General features: G+C 32.7%; 1 protein-coding gene across 2 annotated transcripts in view; it reads left to right on the top strand.

The window, feature by feature from the left end:
- The window catches only part of EPHA6 (EPH receptor A6), an 836,036-nt gene that overhangs the window by 700,960 nt on the left and 114,310 nt on the right, over nt 1–20,766 (top strand). For both annotated transcript variants that reach the window (XM_045557615.1, XM_045557625.1), the window contains 2 exons: nt 1,346–1,471; nt 17,388–17,449. In XM_045557615.1, the coding sequence (XP_045413571.1) occupies nt 1,346–1,471; nt 17,388–17,449 (188 nt within the window). The remainder of the gene's footprint in view (nt 1–1,345; nt 1,472–17,387; nt 17,450–20,766) is intronic.

Genomic DNA, 20,766 nt, shown 5'->3' with positions numbered 1-20,766 from the left:
GCCATATCAGTTGCCCGTGCTGCCTATTCACTGATGTTGCATGTCTATTAACTTTTCTTCTGAGTGATGTTGAATATCTCTCGAGTCATTAAGACACCAAAGTGTGACGTTAATATTCCAAAGTGCAGGGTATCTAACTCACATGCAGAGAACAGTAATCTCCCGGATAAGAATTAGTTCATTGTTTATTTTTATTCTATAGTGGGAACAGTTCATCCTGGTAGTCTACCACCACGTGACACCAGTCCTCTGTTTGTTAGTCTGTAAAATGAAAGATTTTGACTAGATGATCTCTAGAGTGTTTCCTAGCTCTGACCTTCTTTTATTCTATGGTTCATTATATAATTTCATGGATAAATTTCCAAGCAGTTTACTTTTTTTGTAGCTTCATAATATCCTTCTTAAAAATGAAAAAGCAGGCCGGGCTTGGTGGCTCACGCCTGTAATCCTAGCACTCTGGGAGGTCGAGGCAGGCGGATTGTTTGAGCTCAGGAGTTTGAGACCAGCCTGAGCAAGAGCGAGACCTCATCTCTACTAAAAATAGAAAGAAATTATATGGACAGGTAAAAATATATATAGAAAAAATTAGCCGGGCATGGTGGTGCATGCCTGTAGTCCCAGCTACTCGGGAGGCTGAGGCAGGAGGATCGCTTGAGCCCAGGAGTTTGAGGTTGCTGTGAGCTAGGATGATGCCACGGCACTCACTCTAGCCCAGGCAACAGAGTGAGACTCTGTCTCAAAAAAAAAAAAAAAATGAAAAAGCATATGGTTCTACCTTTGCAAACTCTCATGTCTTGTCCATACTAGAAAAGTGTAACAAATTAATAATTGTGTACATTGATTTTCTTGTTTCAAAAACATGTAATTACTGTATGGTATAAAAGTTTTCCTTATTTTAGGCGTTAGTATTGATACACCTAGAGTAAAGCACTGCTCCTTTTGATGCAGCCTAGATCTCAGATCTCATTGTGGCTATTTCCTGCATGCCTATAACTCACGAGGGCATGAATTCTCCAAATAACATCAATGACTGGTGTTTATATTCACTTGATCATTCCATGGCAAGATTTTATGTTCTAAAATATAGGTTTAAAATTTTCATTTTATAATAGCATCCTGATGCTTCTAAACCCTTTTTAATTGTAACTAGTTAAGAGTAGCTTTCTTTTTAAGAAAAGAGGTTGATTTTACAAATTTATGAGTAAATGTATCCCATCCCTTTAATTTTATAGTTTTCTTGTAAGGTTTGATGTCTTTGTTAATTTGAGGTTTTATTCCAAGTAAATGATCAACAACTTTTCCATAAAGAAGACTTTGATTAATGCCAATTTTTATCTCTTAAAAGGATCCTTCCCGGCCATTGGGGTGGAGGCGTTTTGCCCCAGCTTCCTGAGGGCAGGGTTTTTAAATAGCATCCAGGCCCCGCATCCAGTGCCAGGGGGAGGATCTCTGCCCCCCAGGATTCCTGCTGGTAGGTATTTCAGGTGAAGTTTTCTGCCACCATATACACCAGTAGGACTATGCTCAAAACTGATAGCTCCACAATACAAAAATGAATATTTCTGAAGTACATTCTTAAAAGGGAATGCAAATGACTTTTTAAATGCAGGAACCACATTTGTGAAATCTAATGCGTGAAAATAGCATAAAGAAAATGCAATAAGGATCTGGACTCTGAGCACCCAATTAACATAGTGCTGCCTCTTCTGAGAAAATTTTTACTTAAGAACTACAGCTTCAAATCTCAAATTCATAACTCAAGAATAAAATAAAAGTGAATTTAACCCACTTTGCCACTTGGAATTGACCAGAAAAGAATTAAAAACTAAGTGTTCTTGACAGAAAGAGTAATTCCATATTTGGGTGAGTTTATAGAGATTTAATTAAAGTACCATTTTACTAAAGAAAAATGAAGAAAAAAAACCACAAAGTAGCAAATTTGGAAAAAATTTTTGAGAAAGAAAATTAATCTGTAGTTCTCCCTAAAAATATCAATCTGACCAAAGCTGTATCTTACCAATGAGAGAAACAAAATATAGAATGTTGAGCATTTTAAAATGTAATTTCAAAGTGCACTAAAACACTTTGTGGATTATCCGTGGCATGATTATAATCACAAATTGTTTCTTCCCTGTCATTTAGTAAAATATCCAGCTGCCTTGTTCCATTGTACCTGAAGGATGCAAGCTCACTTTATATTTTATGTGTCTTAGCAAAATTGAATTAGAATATTGATTCTTAGAGTTTTTAATCATAATTCTTCTGGTTTTATCATAATAATGCTACAAATTATGATAATTACAATAATGTATTCAGGAGGGCTGGCCCAGCCCACAGTGTAATGGGAACATTTGAATAGACTGGAAAATCTAATAAGAACAAGTTCCCAATAGGTATATTTCTTGCTTTATACACAAAAATCCTAAAATCATTATGTACTATTTTTCTTGTGCCATTCAATTACCTTTGTCTACCTAATTAAAATATACAAAAAGTAACAATAAATATGTTTTGATGTCACTTGGTTTCATCACTGGATAATTTACTAATATGGTTGGAGACTTTGTGGCCAACAATGCCATTGATAGAGTAGAAACCATTCTTTTATTTAGGTGAATTAAAAGATTAGCAATTTTAATTTTAATGGGTCTTATGCCAAACTTTTTCCTCCTTAGAAATAGAAATGCTATTAATTGCACAGGAATTTGTTGTTGTTGTTGTTGTTGTTGTTGTTGTTCCAAAGGACTGGGAAAAAATCCACATAAGCTGAGGTCTCAGAGTTGACTAAAAATATAAAAATGTAGCTTTCATATATGTGATATCTCAGTGACTGGAATTGAAAAGATAAACGGATTATTTATAGTTTAATGGCTTAACCCTTAACTCTTAATGACAAATCTTGGTGAATTTAGATATGTTTGGCAGAAATGATATTATGAAGTTCATGAAGTTTAGTAGTGACTTGTAACTCAGCATCACTGAAAAAGAAAAAAAAAACATGTCATTTAGCCACTGAGAATGACAGAAGCAAGATGATCTTTCTACAACACAAATAACAGAAACAACTTTCCAGAGAGGGATCTAAAAGAACATTCTAGCATTCTATTCTTCTAGGCTTTCAGCCAAATTTGCCTCCAGCTCTCATAGGAGAGAAAAATCAGTTCAGTTTTCATGACTTACATACAAATCAGATATAACAAAATTGCTTCATAAAAAATTTATAGATCTAAACTCGTCCTCTTCCCTCAAACTGAAATTAACTCAACTCACTTTTCCTGGCTTATATCATTTTGATAAGTCATTCCTGTACACTTTGTGTGATACTTCTCAGTAATGACTACTATGATTTCAAAGATAATTTTAATCCTCTCCCATTCAACTATAGCTTATTTCCCAAGTATTTCCTTTATAATTTTGTGCAAAGAGGAATGCAGCAGTAATCATGAGAGGTTTTTATTGTTTCATTAAAAAAAAATAACTCTAAAGTATGTCTTTGCCATCTAATAGCTGAACTGATACTCTCCAGGTTTAGGACATCAATTGGAGGGCAAGAAGCAGTTCCCTTCATGGCTCATACCATGACACTTTAAATCGTTGGCTGAAGGTTGATGATCACTGGGTAGCAATTAATTTTTCTTTCTACCAATTGATTACATGTCATAGTACTTTGAGAGTCTTGTAAGACATTTTCTATGTCATTCAAGGAATTACAAAACCTGTTCTAGTGAGGGTACCATTAATAATTTTGTTTCCAGTTACATATAACAATCAAATTTAAATGAGATACATGACTATGAATTGTATAAAATAGTTTTTATGCTTTATAACATGCTGTTATCAAAGAGCAATATTTCTACAGTACTTACTGTTATACTGCCATAATAAGAGGATCATTGAATCATATGACCCAGAAAACAGACAAACCTGAAATCAGTATTAATGCAACAATTGTCAACTGTTTTTAACTTTTCATTTCTAGAAAGGCTATAGTAAATAGCAAAATGTTGTTATACCTAGTTTCAGATTAGTAAAAACACCAGGAAATATTAGCTGAAAGTTGACCAGCAATTATAGTAATATACTTAATGAAATATCTTTTGCAGTCCACCTGATGAAGTAAGAAATCACCAGAGAAAAGAGTAGAGGAGAAGAGAGGGAGGGAGAAAAGAGGAGAGTAGGGAAGAGAAAAGGAAGTGGAAGGAGAGGAAATATTAGAATGACATAACTCTAAAATTATATTTTTTAAAGCAGAGTCCTACCCCACTGTGTTCCTCACTATTTAAATCAAATTCTACCTCCTTGAAAACAATGAGTGTTCCCTTTTTAAGTGGATTATCAGGCATATAATCTAAAATGATTAGCTTGCTCTTTTTGCTCCATCTATTCATTTCTTTGACTTAATTCTGTGGTCGAACAGTATTTGAAAGTAGTTCAGAACATTTTTATATACCATGGAGTATTGATTATACATAGTCTTACACTGGTGGCTCACCTTATGACAGACTCTACCTCTACCCATATCCTTTATATTTTTGGCAGTTTCATCTGTTTGTCATATACAAATGAAAGTAGAATAATAAAAGCATTGAAAAAATAAAATTATGCATTAATAGTGATGAAGTAATATAGGGAAATTTCATTGATTCAATATTCTTTGTCATTTTCTCAGTAATATCTGACATCATATGATATCTTACATTTACATAAGATCCAACCTTTACAATGTATCTTAAAAACTAGACTTACTGGGCTGGGCACAGTGGCTCATGCCTGTAATCCTAGCACTGCAAGAGGCTGGGGAAGGAGGATCCCTCGAAGTCACGAGTCCAAGACCAGCCTGAGCAAGAGTAAGACCACCGTCTCTACTAAAAATAGAAAGAAATTAGCTGGACAACTAAAAATATTTAGAAAAAATTATCTGGGCATGGTGGCTGAAGCCTGTAGTCCCAGCTACTCAGGAGGCTGAGGAAGAAGGATTGCTTAAGTCCAGGAGTTTGAGGTTGCTGTGAGCTAGACTAATGCCACCGCACTCTAGCCTGGGCAACAGAGCAAGACTCTGTCTCCAAAAAATAAATAAATAAATAAAAACTAGACTAACTTATAAAACATAAAGGCATATTTATTACCTGCAAATTAGTGAGAAAATAATATCTTAGGATTGAGTATGAAGAGATCAACAAAATTTTAGCTTACATTTTTGTGTGAGTTTTCTGTTGTGAGAGATTTGATAATATTTTTCACTAATGAAGTAATTCTTATATATAGATTAGGTCCTAGACCAAACTCAAATGCATGCCTTAAACTAACAAGCTTTGTCAATTATAGTGGAAGTCTATAAAAGAGAGAACATAGGAAATAGGTAGCCTCTGGGATTTAGAAATAGATAAATTCTGCAAAAATTCAGTGTTGGAGGTTTCCCTAATACTTCCCTTGTGGTTAGTCTTGGAATCTCTTTAGTTGTCCAGGGAATGTCCCTCTGAAGCACAATCTCAATTTGCCTGCCTGTGCTTGAAATACCATGCTATATATATAACACCTCCTGACATTTTTACCCAAGCTTTCCTCATTGTATAACTTGTATTACATTCAAAGGAAATGGCAGATATAGTAAGACTCCCTCTCTGCTACTCTGAATCAAACAACAGGAGAAATATAAATACATGAGGATTTGAAAACCTGATTTGCAATTCCTGAGTATATAATTAATAATAATATTTAATATTATTCATTTATTTGTCCTTTGGAAAGAGATTCATATCCTCACCACCATCCCCTGACTAGCCATGTCAGGAAATGAATTCACAGTCTAGTTTTCTATAAACCAGTGACATATCTAACTATACCATTTCTATAACAAAGGATGTGCAGTCTTGAGCCAATATTAAAATGTCTTCACAGTCCATTAACAATGATTGTCAATATTTTCCTTTCCATATTTCATGTGAAATCCTATCTGATATGGAGTCAGGGAAAATATTGCATGCATTGTTACCAGTCAAAAAAATGTTTTTATTAAGAAAACATATGGTTTGGATGTTATAAATGAGCCAGGAATGATAAATAAGTTTGAAGCTGCAGAAAATCTAGGATCTGATGAATATAATATTATCAGGTTTTGATGCATATAGAGAACTGTAGAAAAGCAAATATATAAGACTAGGTGGCAGACTTTGAAGGAACATACAATGAATTAAGGTAACTTGGCACAAATTCAATGTTCCAAGGGAAATCAACAGTGGAAAAGTATATACATTTTAAATATAATCAAACTACAGTTCAGAAAAATCAAAGTACACCATTTCATTTCTTCGTATTTTCAGGCATTATAAAAATCAGTAACTTTGTTTTAGATCCACAATTTTAAATTTCAGAATTAATCACTTGTGACAAAAAATTTCTATTGGCTATAGTTCTTCCAAAAATAGTGATTCTTGCCTCTTTTTCTGTAGCATGTATAACAATTGCCTTATTTTGTCTTTAACAAAATATTGATGTAATAAGTCTATATATCATAAGATACAGTGGTTTACTCTTGAAGTAAGAGATCTTCAGGAGGACGCAAAATCTTCTTTAATTTAAGGGTATATATTTTAGACATTTCTACAGTTGCGAATGTCTCCAATTACCCTGTATGAGGTATGTGTGAGTGAGTGTGTGGATCTACTTAAACCAAAAGCTAATTATGAAGGGAAACAAAAACTAGATTAAATGTGCAAAGTAAAATCTTGAATAAACCATTCAAAATGTAAACTATAATCAGAAGAAAATCCTTTATCTGGAATAGTAATTCCTACTTTCTTTATTCCTTGCCATTTACATGATTTCAAGCCCCAATCCAGGCCTTACTGAATACCCATCAGCACAGTTCTCCCTGGAGAATGCTCCTCCCCTAAAGTTTGTTCAGCTGCAGGCTTCAGTAGGCAACCCTGCAGAACAGCAACTATTAAAAAACTAGGAAGGGGAATCTTAGGCAGGTCTGGGCAGGAGACCAAGATTATTGCTATTTCAGGAATGAGAGAGGTTGAGAACATAGGGTCACTGTTAGAATAACAAATAGAACACGCCCAACCAACCGAAGCACAAGGAGGGTGAGATGCATGATCGTGGTTCTAGTTATACAACTCAAAACAACCCCTTTAAAATATTTGCAGTGATGTTAGTGCTAGATTAGAGGGTGATTTTAAAGCACCTGTTTAGGATGTATTTTATAATGAGTACAAATGAGGCTAAGCAGATAATGTCAAGGTTGCATTCGTTCGGCTCACTTTATTGTTTAAAGTCGGTTCCAAAGAGCATGTAACTCATCCTTTGGTTTCTTGGCTTACTTGAGGTGAAATACACAAAGGTTAGAAAATAATTTAAAACTTTTAAGGAAGGCAAGTTCAAGATGTCACTTGGAATAAGAAAAGTTAGGATAGGAACATATGCAAAATTGAAGGTATAATTTAAACTTTCAAATAACATTCGGTTTATAAAAACTTTAATCCATTACAGAGTCTGAGTTTAAAGGTTCCTATGTACAGATGATCCTGATATTGTGGTACAGGTCATGGACTTAGATTTATTATGGATTTTACTTTGTTTCTTGGCCAAAAATAAGACTCTTTGTTATAAAGGACCAGTGATTCTTTAACCGCCCTCCCCAACCCTGACTTTGAAAATCAGATGAAGGCTATAGACTCTCTTCTCCATGAAAATGGACATTTGATCCTATATATAAATGTTTACATACAATTTCAGGAGGTCTCTGGACACCCTGAAGTTCATACATGAGGAACAATTTGTTCTTAAGAATTCAGTGTCTGTGTATAAAATTATACTTAACTGACATGGGTGAGCACCATCATCTTTATGTTAGACTGACAGTACATTAAAAAAAAAAAAACCCACAGAGCTGCAGGATGCATCTGATATCAAGCTCTAGAGTATTTACAAAGAGAATTTCTATTTTTTCCTACCAGAAAGACATGAAAAATCTTAAAAGAGCCTTTAAATAATTCCCAGGGTTTTTTTACTAATTCTTTTTTACTTCCTTATTTTCAGAATCTTTAAATAGTTTTAGCCTTTGGCCTTAACTAAACATTCTTTTTAGCAGAAATGCTTCTTTTATCTTAATATAATTTGAATAAGTTTGCATCTTAAAAATGTAGATATTATGTATATGTGGCTACTTAAATTCTCTGTTGAGAACATATCCACTCCCTAGAGATCCTCATGTTTTATTATTACAGATTGTGCCATTTGTTTTGGTCCTATTCAAAGAAACTATCAACATTTTTGAAAGCTTCATCCGATTCATTTTCTTCACACACACAAAAAAAAAATTCTGAAAAAACTTTTACAGCTTGCTAAATTACCTGAGTCTTCATATAAATCAGTATTTAATATTTGTATTGGTTGAGGTGGTTTTGTTAGTGTGTTTTCTCCTTAATTGGACACATAATAAACAACTAAGCTGCTCAGATGTCTCTTCCTCTCCAGAGAATCATGTTGATCCCTTCAGAGGGGCATACATGCCCTCACGGGCTGCTGCCCACTTGAGAACACAAGTAACATGGAGACAGACCAGTCCTGGTCTGAAACACGTCTCAGCTCCATTCTTTTGCTCTGTAGGACAACACCCCATGAAAGCTGCCTTATACTGGCTTTTCATAATTCAATTCACAGAGGTCTTGCAGAGAGTATATTTAACAAAATTGAACTTTTTAAAAAATTAAACATCTTGTAAGAGTTGCAGAAAAGATTTAAAAATAAATAGTAATTTGCCTGGGGGAAAAAGAGGAAAGTAGTCAGTGATTTAATTATATCATATGTATGATTCATTTAACAAATGTTTTCTCCGTTATAATTAAAATCTCTCCATAAATAACCTATGTAGTTAGGATACATTAAATATATCCTGTCTAGAGGTTTGTTTTATTTTTAAATGTTCTGGTAATTTTCTTTTGATAGTGAATGATACAGAAGACCAGAAAGGTAAATATTTGAACACTTATGTAACCAAAAGACACTTTTGAAGCCAGAAGCAAAGCATAGCATTTGAAATACTGCTGGAAAATATGGTGCTTTCTACCAAAATCTTAGAGATTCTGTTAAAATATTCAGAATGTAACAGTATCCCCAATGTCTTCTTCATAGGTTTTGCAAAAACATATTACATTGCTGTTCTTAAATGTTCTCACAAATGCCTCTTACAACTGAAATGTCAGCTGCTAAGCCTCGTCCTTATAAGCCTTTTATGAGAATATAAGGATAATTTAAAATAAATTAATTTGTAATGGAATCTGAAGATGATTATCACAGACTGATGTTTGGAAGATAGGGAAAGCAACATCTAAAGGTTTTTCCAGCCAGTTTCCTTAGTATACACTTCCTGTTTATATCAAATGTTTTGGGATTTTGCTGGCCTTTAAAGTCCTAGAACTTCTTGACAAAACATCCTTGGGAGTGACGCAATGCCTAGTTCGTAATGCCTTTCTAGGAGACACAGAGATTTAGGGTAATGCTTTATGTTCTCCAAATTACTAATGGAGAGCCAAGTATTATTTGGGAGTATAATAAAATGGCCAAGCATTCAGATTCTGTAGCGAGATTACCTGGCTTCAATCCCTGGCTCTGCAATGTGTCTATTGTGTGTCCTTGGGCAAGTTGTTTAAACTCTCAGTGCATCAGTAATCCTATCTACTAAATCGAGCTAATAATTACACTCACCACAGGGTTGATGTGAGGATTAAATAAGTTAACACATGCAAAACTCATAGAACAGTGCCTGGCACATTGAAGAACTTATAAAAAGTTGTTATTATACATATATGCTGATTTAAATTTAGTATCGATTTTAAAATTATCTGCACAAAAGGTATTCACAGAAAGAAATAAAGAACTAAAGCAGCATATAATTATTTATTTGACAGGCAGTTTAATTTAGTTTTGAACTTAGATATTATAGACTATTTCAAAGCATGAGAATGCTCTCTTTTTTGTTTATTGCTACCTAATAGTAATTATACTATTGGTTATTGCATAATCAATTATTTCTTTCATAATAGTTGGAAAACAAAAAGTGACAAATAATTTCAAAACATGTGTTTAATTTTATTATCATTATTACTTTTCCAAACATGGATGTAATACAAAATCAAGAAAACCATTCTTAAAAACTCGTGTTTTAAACATTTTGCAATTTGGTTGGTGCCTTACATTGAAAACACAGTCCAACATCAGGCATCTTTGGCAGTAACTGTCATGGTCAACATGATACTTTTAGATAAGGAGAAAACTTTTTGGCCATATCATATTTTCTAGTAGAAAGAAGGACATTACTGAATATTACTAAAGTTAATTGATGCAGATGGCATGCTTCTGCTCCCTGGGGCTGGCAGGAAAATTGTTTCTTTTCTTTAGCTTCACACCTTTTATTTACTCTAAAACAAATCTAAATTAAGGAATGCTCCTGTCTTCATAGTTGCAGACCACCTCTCCTAGTTTCTGTTCAGCTTTTTTATCACTAAAGTATTTTATTCTTCAGCATTTCTCCTAGGGCATTTGGATCACCATGAAATTTTAAAAAACAAAAGAAAGGAATTAAGAGAAAAAAATGGAACAAAATAAACATAGTGATTACATAAACTCAGGGTTTTCAAATAGCTCTAAGGTTAAAACCATCAATTCCAGATTAACCATAAAACATGTTACAGGTACAAATCTGTAAATAGAGAACAGAAGACACAACATAGCTGGTTAGATGGGAATAAGAACCTGCTTTTGACTAAAGCTGTTTTTTAAGAAACTATATATTATAGTATGTTATTTAAAGTAGGAAAATGCTCATTTGGATTATTTTACTTTAGCATAGGAGAAACCATCTTATCCATTAAAACGACTTCAAACCTGTCGATTTCAGGTAAATCGGATCTTAATGGATCTTTGAGACCCATCAAGAGAGCTCCGAAATATACTGACCTAATCATTTTCAGCAATGAACTTTCTTATCTCTGCAAACCACTTGTTGGTTTAGGATTCAACATCTACTCAGCAAGGCAAGATATAATTCGCAACATATATCCATTCATTGATTCAGCTGTTATTGGTTGATTCAGTATTTAGTGTTAGGTTCTAGTCTTGTGTTTAAATACATTATCTTTTTTAATCTCCCCTCCACCCTATGGAGGAGGTTATAATAATATACTATATATAACATATAATAATATAAAAATATACAAATGAAGAATTTGTAATATATAAATGAGAAGAATGCAATATACAAATGAGGAAACAAAGACAGTGAGATGACCAATGAATTATGAAAGGCCACTTGTCCAAAGTAGAAAAAACTCTTCACTATCAGGTTATCTGACTCTAATCCCACAGCTTGTCCCTTGGTACCTTGTGCCAACCATTCCAGTTTGCCTGGGACGCAAGAATTTCAATGTTAAAACTAGAAATGTAGTGTATCGTATCAAACATATCATTAGCAATCATTTAAACTTTCATTATACTTTGTCATAGAAAGTAAAAGACTTTTCATAGCAATACCAAACCTCAATAAAATATAAAAATGATCCACTTTTTATAAACTTTTTTGCTACATGATGGACAAATGTAAGAAGGAAGCAGATAATTGTGCACAAAAGAGAAGGAAAGTCGATGGACACCAACACTTTTGAGTGACAACTGTTGTGCTAATTGTACATTTTTCTCATTTAATTCTTTCAAAAATTTTATGTGGTATGTAATATTATCCTCATTTTATAGATGTAAAAACTGAGACTCAAAGCTAAAACAACTTGTCCAAAATAATGCAATTAATAAGTAGCAGAGCTGAAATATGAATTTTGTTCTTTTTTCAAAACCATAATTTTTATAATGCAAGTAATTTAGGATTAAAAAGTTATTGATTTGGCATTCTATTATTTCAGTAAATCTTTTCTAGGTCTAGAATTATTAGAGAACATCCTTATGTGTGTGTTCCTTCTGGCATTCAACTCAAAAAATAAAATTGAGCACCTACTCTGTGTCTGGGTCTGTGCTCAGACAGTGAAACTAACAGAGAAAAACTAAGAACAAGTCCTGACCTCAAAGCTACTATAGAATCGAGGTAGACAGGTTATTAACATCCATACCATACCATCAGTGTTATATAATTGTTTGCTTAAGATGTAAAGGGAGGAGAAAGTAAATAAAAAATAAAGACTTCCTAAAAGGGAAAGTGATTCTTGGGAAAATTTATTTTGAATAAATGGTATTTACACTTTTTTTTTTTTTTTTAAGCATATGATTTTTACCAAGTGGAAGCCATGAGAGGGCAGTCTTTCAAAGAAGAGAGGAAGATACAAGTCATACTCAGGGAATTATGAGTCACCTAGAGAATTTGAAAAACAGGAGGTAGGGGAATAGGGAAGGTAAAAGATGACACTAGAAATGAAGGTAGAGTAGAGATTGTAAAGGACCTTAATTACTAAACAGTTTAGACTTTAATCCTGCAGAAAACAATGCTATAAATAACAGTCTTTAAGTGAGGAAATGAGAAATTAGTGCTTAAAGTAATTGAATGTCTACTTACTTCTATTGCCCTTTCCACCTACACCCCATGAGAGGAAGGATCTTGTATTGATTGAGGATGTATCTCTAGAACTTGAAAGAGTACTTGCTATGTTGTAGGCATCTTAAATAATTATTTGATCTATCACTGAATGTTCAAAAATAATGATTGTATTGGGCTCTGATAGGCTGCATAGAGAAATCCAGCAATCAAAGACAAATATATAAGCATACTTTCTTTAAGATGCATCATAAACTGTTTTCTTTCCTTGAATGGAAGAGTTTGACAGAGAAACACATTTGTAAGCAAATACTGAGAATATGTTATTAGAATGTGTTTCTTTCTCCATTGGTTCATATTACACAGATTTACATATATAGGTATAAAAGGCAAATATAAAAAAAAAATAATGGTGTACAAGAGTTAGTCTGGGAAGGCATACAAAAATAGGAGTAAGTAAACCAGTAAAAGATTGTTGCAATAGAATATGTCAAGCAAGAGTAAACAAAGACAGAATGTGTGCAGTGACAATAGATTTTATATAGAATCAACAGAACTTAATCTGTGGACTAAAAAGGGTTCAATAAAATGAGAAGTCCAATATTACAGTAGGGTTTCGAAGCTGGGTAACTAGATGGATGGTGATGTTTTAACAAAAAAAAAAAGTTGTAAGAGGAAAAGAAAGTTCAGGGAGAGTGTTAAAAGTTTGGATTCAGACTCACTGAGAATGAAATTTGTTTGGAACATGATCTGATAATCACAAGGCAATACTTTAAGAGGAGAATAATTCTTTAATTTTAGTACTTATGTGAATAAAAGCAATGATTTAATATAATATACCTGTGTTCAAATTTGTATCATCCATATATTATGAATGCCTTAGCAGGATAAGAATATTCCATTTATTATCAAATCCATTTGAGATTATAATTATAATCAACTATCTCTACAGCAGAAACAGGGAGGGTAGAAATAGATTAAATAACCGGTTCAAAGATTCCTGAATTGCATCTAGGGGGAAAAATACTCTATCAATCTAAGTTATCACTAAAAATTGTATTACCTGGTAGACAAAATATAGACATGATAGAATGTTAAATAAACTAGAATGATTGAAATCTATAATACAGTTTTGAGGTTGTTGAGATTCGTTTCGATTGTTGATTTTATTGACTGCACATTAGAAATTGCCAAACTAACAGAAAATACTACATCCAGCATAAACTCATTATTTATATGAAAATGTTAAATCTCTGCAATTCTTTTTTCACAAATATTCTCTGAGGCAAGAAAAAAATAAAAAGACTATTTCACTGGCAAAATATCTTTCCAAGATTTCTATGCTACATTTAAGGAATGCTTTTCTTTTGTTTTATTTAGCAACATGAGAAGAGTATTGTCCTATGATCATATAGTTTCTGCACACTACCTTTATCAAAATCATCATAAGTATATATTTTTCAAATAATTTCCAATAGTCCCTAAAAGTGTCAATAAGAGAAAATAATTGTTCTCGTTTATAACAGAAAAGGATGATAAGGCATTTTGCAATTCATTGTCTGCAGAATATAAATAAGTGATTTCTTAGAGGCTCCTCATTCTAATGCAGTTTAAAATATTCATAACCATTTCTGGGCTATTTATGAAGGAAAACCTAAGAAATTCATTTTGTGTGTCACGCAGAAGTACCTTTGAAAATCTCTTGAATCAAACCAATAAGACTTCTAAAAACAATCTGGGGATTTTGAGAATTGGCTAACATTCAAGAAGCCTAGTTTTTCCATTGACTTTAATAAAACTCAAATTCTAAGATGATTCTGTGCCATGAGGCACTGGGGCAACTGGCTAATGTTATACAAAAGGAAATAAGTTGTAATATTTTGAAATAAATTACTTCCAAATATATTTTCCAAGACCAATAATGCAATCTGTAATTTTTATGTATTGAAAAATAATACCACAGTTACTAATAGACTTCTCTCACCTAAAACAAATCTAAAGAATAGCATCCTAATTTTCATAATTTCTCTTATACTTATCTGTTTTCCTGATTATAACATATAATAATGAACTGTAAAGTTGCTTATAATCTTCACGGTATAACTAACTTCCCTATAGACAACCACTAGTAAACAAATTACAGGTTAGATGCCAGTGTCAGTAGTCTAAAAAACAGCTTCTTAGTTCAATTAACAGCTGCTCTCAATTGATGGTACTGCACAAAATACAAAAAATGAAGAGCTCAAATGTGAAACTTCTAATTCACAAGAAGCCAGGGGAGTCTTCATTTGATTCTTTATTATTCTTAATGAGAAAATGAAACTTGTCACTGATGAATTTTAAGACTGCCTAAAGTATCTCCCAAAGAGTTATAGATAGAACTAATTTCAAAGTACTTTGTATTCACATAGATCAGAATCTTGCTGAAATAACTTTAGTGTTACTTTCTTAAGAATTGTAAAATCAACATGAAAAATTAACTTATTTTTATAAAGCATCTACTATGCTTAGCTCTATGGGAAGTGACCTTGAGAAACTCAGTGAATGGGGATACAAAGCATTTATGGAAAGATAAGAAAGAAAAACAACTTAATATAAAACTAGGCACAGCATTTCATAGTGCACACAATGGGTGTGACAGAAATTCAGCTATAAGAAAAATATCACCTTGCGAGATTTTCAAGGAAGAGATGCAGTGTATAAATTCCGGAGATTGGGTGGCATGTGTGGTGAGATTAGAGGGAGATGCAAATTGAGAGATAATCTGGGAAGGTGAATACCAAAAGTAAAGGCAAAAGGATATAATATTGAACAAGTATAAGCAATGACAACTGATAGAGCAGAGGATGCTAAGGCTATTTAGGAAAGATGAAGTCCATCTCTGGAGAGAATTGGCTAACAAGATGAGACTTAAGAGCTCTTATTTATATATCTTGCCTGAGAGTCACCTATAGTATAGAGGTTAATATCAAAAGCTCTGAGACAGACTGCCTGAAACTGCCACTTACTAGCTATTTGACTTTGGATAAGTAGTTTAATTTTCTATCCCTCAATTTCCTTATCTGTGTAATAGGAAAAATAATGGTATGTAGCAATACAAGTAAAGAGCTTATAAGCTCTTTTTATTCTATAAGACTGGCATTCTTAAGGGGAGGATAAATTTTTTTAAAAAAACAAAGATTTTCTCCTGGCAGCAGTGGACAAAACAGATTAAAAAGATGTGAAATTTCAGGCAGGGGAAAAAATCAGGCATCATTTTAATCACTCAGCTTTTCCCCTTAACATTCATAATCCATTATCATTCAAACTGGAATATTGGTCTCTGGATTTTTATATTTAAGTACAAAAATGACCTTTATTTTCCCCACCTTTTTACCTAAGTGTTTGCATCAGTCTCCTATCTCCACGCTCTCTGAAACCAATGGCCAAATAAAAAATTTAATGATGATCTTTCAGGTTTAAAATCTGAATCTTCTAGATCCCTGCCCACAGGAGTGCTGACAGTTCATTTGACCTTAATAATTGCTGATAAAGTTCTTTATTCATATTTGGGTAAAATTAATGACTTTGAGGAACATTATAGGATATACATTAATATTCACTACAAATGGAAAACTTTGAGTTCTAATTTTATGCATGATAAATTGGGGCTTTTTTACTACATTTAACCTTTAACACATCTTTCTTTAAAATATAGATTCAAATGTGAAATCTAGTATTTGCATACATCGTACCAATTTGTGATGGTCACCCTTTCTAACCCACAATGCTTTAAGTTCATAAAAGGGACCTGAATTACAATGAGATCTAATATTTCTATTATTCGTACACACAATTTCTTTCCAGATCTTCTTTATGTTTGTAAGGAAAACTATGCAGAGTGCAGATTGAATTGCTAAAAATTCCAATGAGCAGTGAGAAATATAGATATAAATGTAAATATGTCATACATACTTATTTCAGGTGAATATCATTTCCCCTTTATCTGAAATGAGTTTATATTTTAAACTTGGGAAATTGGGCAGAACAAACGCATTCTCTTCTTTGAAATAAATCAAAGTTATTTATGTCTAATATTCTACCTAATAGAGGAGTATTGGGAACTATAACAATTGATATGATAAAAGAGAAATAAATAATGTTCAGTTTCTGATCTTAGCTTCTGTACTAGACTATAAAATCAGACTGACTTATTTTTTCTGTACTGCCTTCATTGCTCTGCTGATCAAATCTATGTCCAATAAAGACATGATCAGGAGCTATTATAATACAAATCCTACCAACTTTGTAGCATTCATCAATCTACTAAAATTTTCTGCTTAAATCCTTTAAAATAAGACTATGACTGATGGTTTATAATTTCTTAAAGAGAATTTATAAATTCCTCCTTCATGATTTGCCTTAGAAATATTTCAGAATTCCCCACTCTAATATAAGTCAGCCCAAACTGCTGTACAGCCTTGAAAGTTGTACAACTGCAAAAGTGGCTACAGTAACTGCTTAAACCCTGACTTCAGCTTGTTGATTTGTCTTTTAAGGAATAACTAGAGGACAAAAAGAACATAATCTAAACAAGTGATTGCAGGGCTTTAGGAAAAGAAATGCTTAATTCCTTTGTAATTTATATTGTAATTCTTGTCCCTTTTATGAACTCAAAAGAAAATGCTATAAAGAAATAGAGAAATGTCTATGTATAATATGAGTACTTTTATAGAAGCGGATTGGAAAATGAAATTCCTATTAATAAAAGACAAATAATTTAGCTGCCACAGCTGGATATCTCCTAACTGCAGCACATATTTCTGTAATTGCTCTAATCCTTGTGTGTTTTCTTGCTCTTTTGCAGGCAGACCAGTAATGATTGTGGTAGAATATATGGAGAATGGATCCCTAGACTCCTTTTTGCGGGTGAGGTGTTCTTCTCTGATGGCATTTAAATAAGCTATTCTGAGTTCTATATTTAAATCATTTATCATAAATTAATTTTTGCATAATGTTATTCATGAATTTTATGTGAAGAATAGCAGCATTTTCTCTAGGGTACCATTTCCCTGATACTGTGATACATTAGAGTGTTACTAAGGGGGGGAGGATGTACACTTAATAATATAATTGATTTTACCTATAAATTCACTTGACATATATACACATACACAGGTATGTATGTGTGTGTGTACATATACATATATATACACTGCAAATAATGCTATCATGAAGAGAGAGATTAAATAAAAATCAATTGCCTCACACAGCCATTCATTTTGCTTTGTCACACTTAACTATTCAATATATTTCATGCACTATCTATAATGCTAAACTCCATAAATTTGATATATATTTACCAACAATGACTCAAGTTCATTTCACAAATATGTTTCTATCAACTTTGTCCCTCTTAAGTTCATTTGGCTGACTATTCAGAAAACAAAAGGAGAAAGAAAAAAAACTGCTTTAGCAGAGATTTGTTTTAGAATGCAAATTTAAAAAGCATTCTGTCTATAGTAAATTATCCTTAAAAGTGTAGCGTATACAGAAAACAATTTATTTTATATAGTGGTACAAAATAACAAAGCTGAGAAGCACCAGGAGCTATGTTTCAAAGTGCACGTTTAATATGTTTAAGATTTTAAAAGCCATCCTGTGCCATGAAAATATTCACTGGTAGTGAAAAAAGTGAAATCTAAAAATAATCACTACAGTAAATATTTTTCATCCCCAGTGGAGGTCACATATTTGCATTTCATTGTATTCATATATATACATATTTATATGTATATACACATACATATATATCTATATTTATATACAACGAGAGAAGAGAGAAAAAGACATAACCATTTTTCTTGCTTTCCAAATGGCTGGACTTTGCCATTTGGAATCTGTTATATTATTTTTCTTCTTTATTTTCATGTGAAAATAAAACATTCTTTCTTCACTTCATTTTTTGCCCCACATTATTCGAACAAATTCCATTTGCATCTCACCTTTCTTTCTTGATCTCATTTTCATTTATTTTTCTTGATTCTGTGCCCTCTTCTTCCAACTTCTTCAATGTTAGCAGTGATGATATGTTTACACTGTGACTGGACTTGATGTCCAAATTCAATACCAGAAGCTGAATTCAGCAGAATCGTCACATTATTATAGAGCAATACGACTCGTGCAATGTGTATTCTCAACCAAGTGTGATCTTTAAGACAAAATGAAATTCAAAGGTATTTGGAGGCATGAACTGTTTGTTCTTTTCTGTAGCCATTCCCAGAATGTGTTATTTTATAGCTTGAATTCATTTCACCTGTTCCAAATTATTTTAGAATAATGTATCAAGACCACCTACAGTACTTGAAATGCGCATATACTTATGTCTTTTCATTATGTTTATTCCAAAACTCATTTTTATCAGATGTATATCAAAATGATTCATTATCTAATGATGTTTGGGATAGGTTGGTTTTCTTTTCCTTTTTTTTTTTTTCTTTTGTCTTTTTGGTATCAGCGAGATCCTAGAGCAGAATAAAATGGCAAATAATGTAGCAGATATTCAATCTAAATTGCTGCAGAAAATTGGATCAAATGACTTCCACAAGCATATTAGGTGATAAATGTTAGTTTTTCACCTAATTTATAAACTCTATTCTGCTGAATCATTAATCAGTTAAAATATGTAATAAAGAAACCATAATATGTTATAAATAAAAGATTTACTTATGCACATCCTACTATATGTTTACAAGTGGTGTATTTTTTATGATTTGAATTTTAAAAGCTAGAATTTTTTAGCTCTTATTATTTACCATGTAGGTGAGACCTTATCAGAGAGTCTAGGAAAAAAAGTAAATGTTCAGTTGATGGTGACTGCCATTACTACCATTAAAACCTGAGCACTTCGCTAATCCTGACTGCCACTTATGGGCTGCGTGTCCTTGGGCACGTAACCAAGTTTTCTGTACCTCTGTTTACTCTTATAAAATACAGATATGAACAGCACCTACCTCACCTCATAAAATTTTTATAAAGATTGATTTGATTATTATAAAGCTTATAGAATAATGCATGACACATTGTAAGTGGCAGAGTGAGGATTCAAACTCAAGTTCCTATAACTCAAAAAGCCATGTTCTCATACACTATGCATTATTTTATTAAATTGCTTACTACTTTTCCTTATGAATTCACTACTATCTCCCCATGTGTTCTGTGTCCCCTCTGCACATAGAGTTTCTAAAAATAATATGATTATAATGAAAAAAAATCAAATGAATGGAAAAAATAGGGTCAATACTTTTGTGTTACCCTTCTTTAATATTCTTACACTTCTTTGTAATCTTATCCCTTCTATCCCAGAAATTCAAAGTGCTTTAGAAACTTTATGTCAATGGCAGACACTCAACTCCCCATAGCAAGCAGAAATAAAATATATAAATATATATAGCCCATAAATTCTTAAAAGCAAAGTCATTTTCAAACAATGCTTTATAATTTGATAATCACAGCTTCCATAAGCACAGGAAAAAAGAAGTGGCTAAATGCACTGTGTGGTAGAGGAGTCATCCATGGATCATTAATAGCATTGTGTGCTTACTGGAGGCAGAAAAGATTTCCTTTTGGTCTCCCACACCATTTGAAAAGCACTTCAATCTGCTATTTTATTATGAAGGAGTCGTAGCACAACTAAGTACAAGATTACAATCTAGTGCCAATGCTGGTGGCTGACTGGCTGTGATATTGTTCCAGATTTGTAAATCTCATGTTTTTTTGGATCCTTGTGGACATTGTTCCAGATAGATATGGCAGTGGGAAGGTGTGCAGTCTTGTGTATATGTGTGTGCACATACATGTGTGTAGAGGAGGGGTGTGTGTGCCACTGTGTACGTTTTTAATTTTAAAGTTAAATACATTCTGATTTAGCAATCAAATCATCAGCCATCCTGCCCAGAAGGCACAACATCAACAACATTCAGATTTTTCAGGTTTTCCAAGGAAATATTAGTGTGCATTAATGTATTGACCATCATCCCTATACAGTCTTTCTGCAACTACATATATGGATTTCATAAACACACTTTTTGACACTTACCTGGAAACTACCTGCCTCTAAATCTTAGAACCTCCATTTTTATAACAATATTAACTAGCAATCCAAATAAAAATAGTTATAAAATACTTTAAAACTTTGAGATGTTACATGTCAACCAAAAAAAATTATTGCTCTATTTTGTAACATT

The sequence above is a fragment of the Lemur catta genome, chromosome 1 (assembly GCF_020740605.2).
Source record: "Lemur catta isolate mLemCat1 chromosome 1, mLemCat1.pri, whole genome shotgun sequence".
Classification (NCBI taxonomy): Eukaryota; Metazoa; Chordata; class Mammalia; order Primates; family Lemuridae; genus Lemur; species Lemur catta.
The sequence above is the reverse complement of the archived record's forward strand: the minus strand, read 5'-3'. Positions and strand labels throughout refer to the sequence as shown.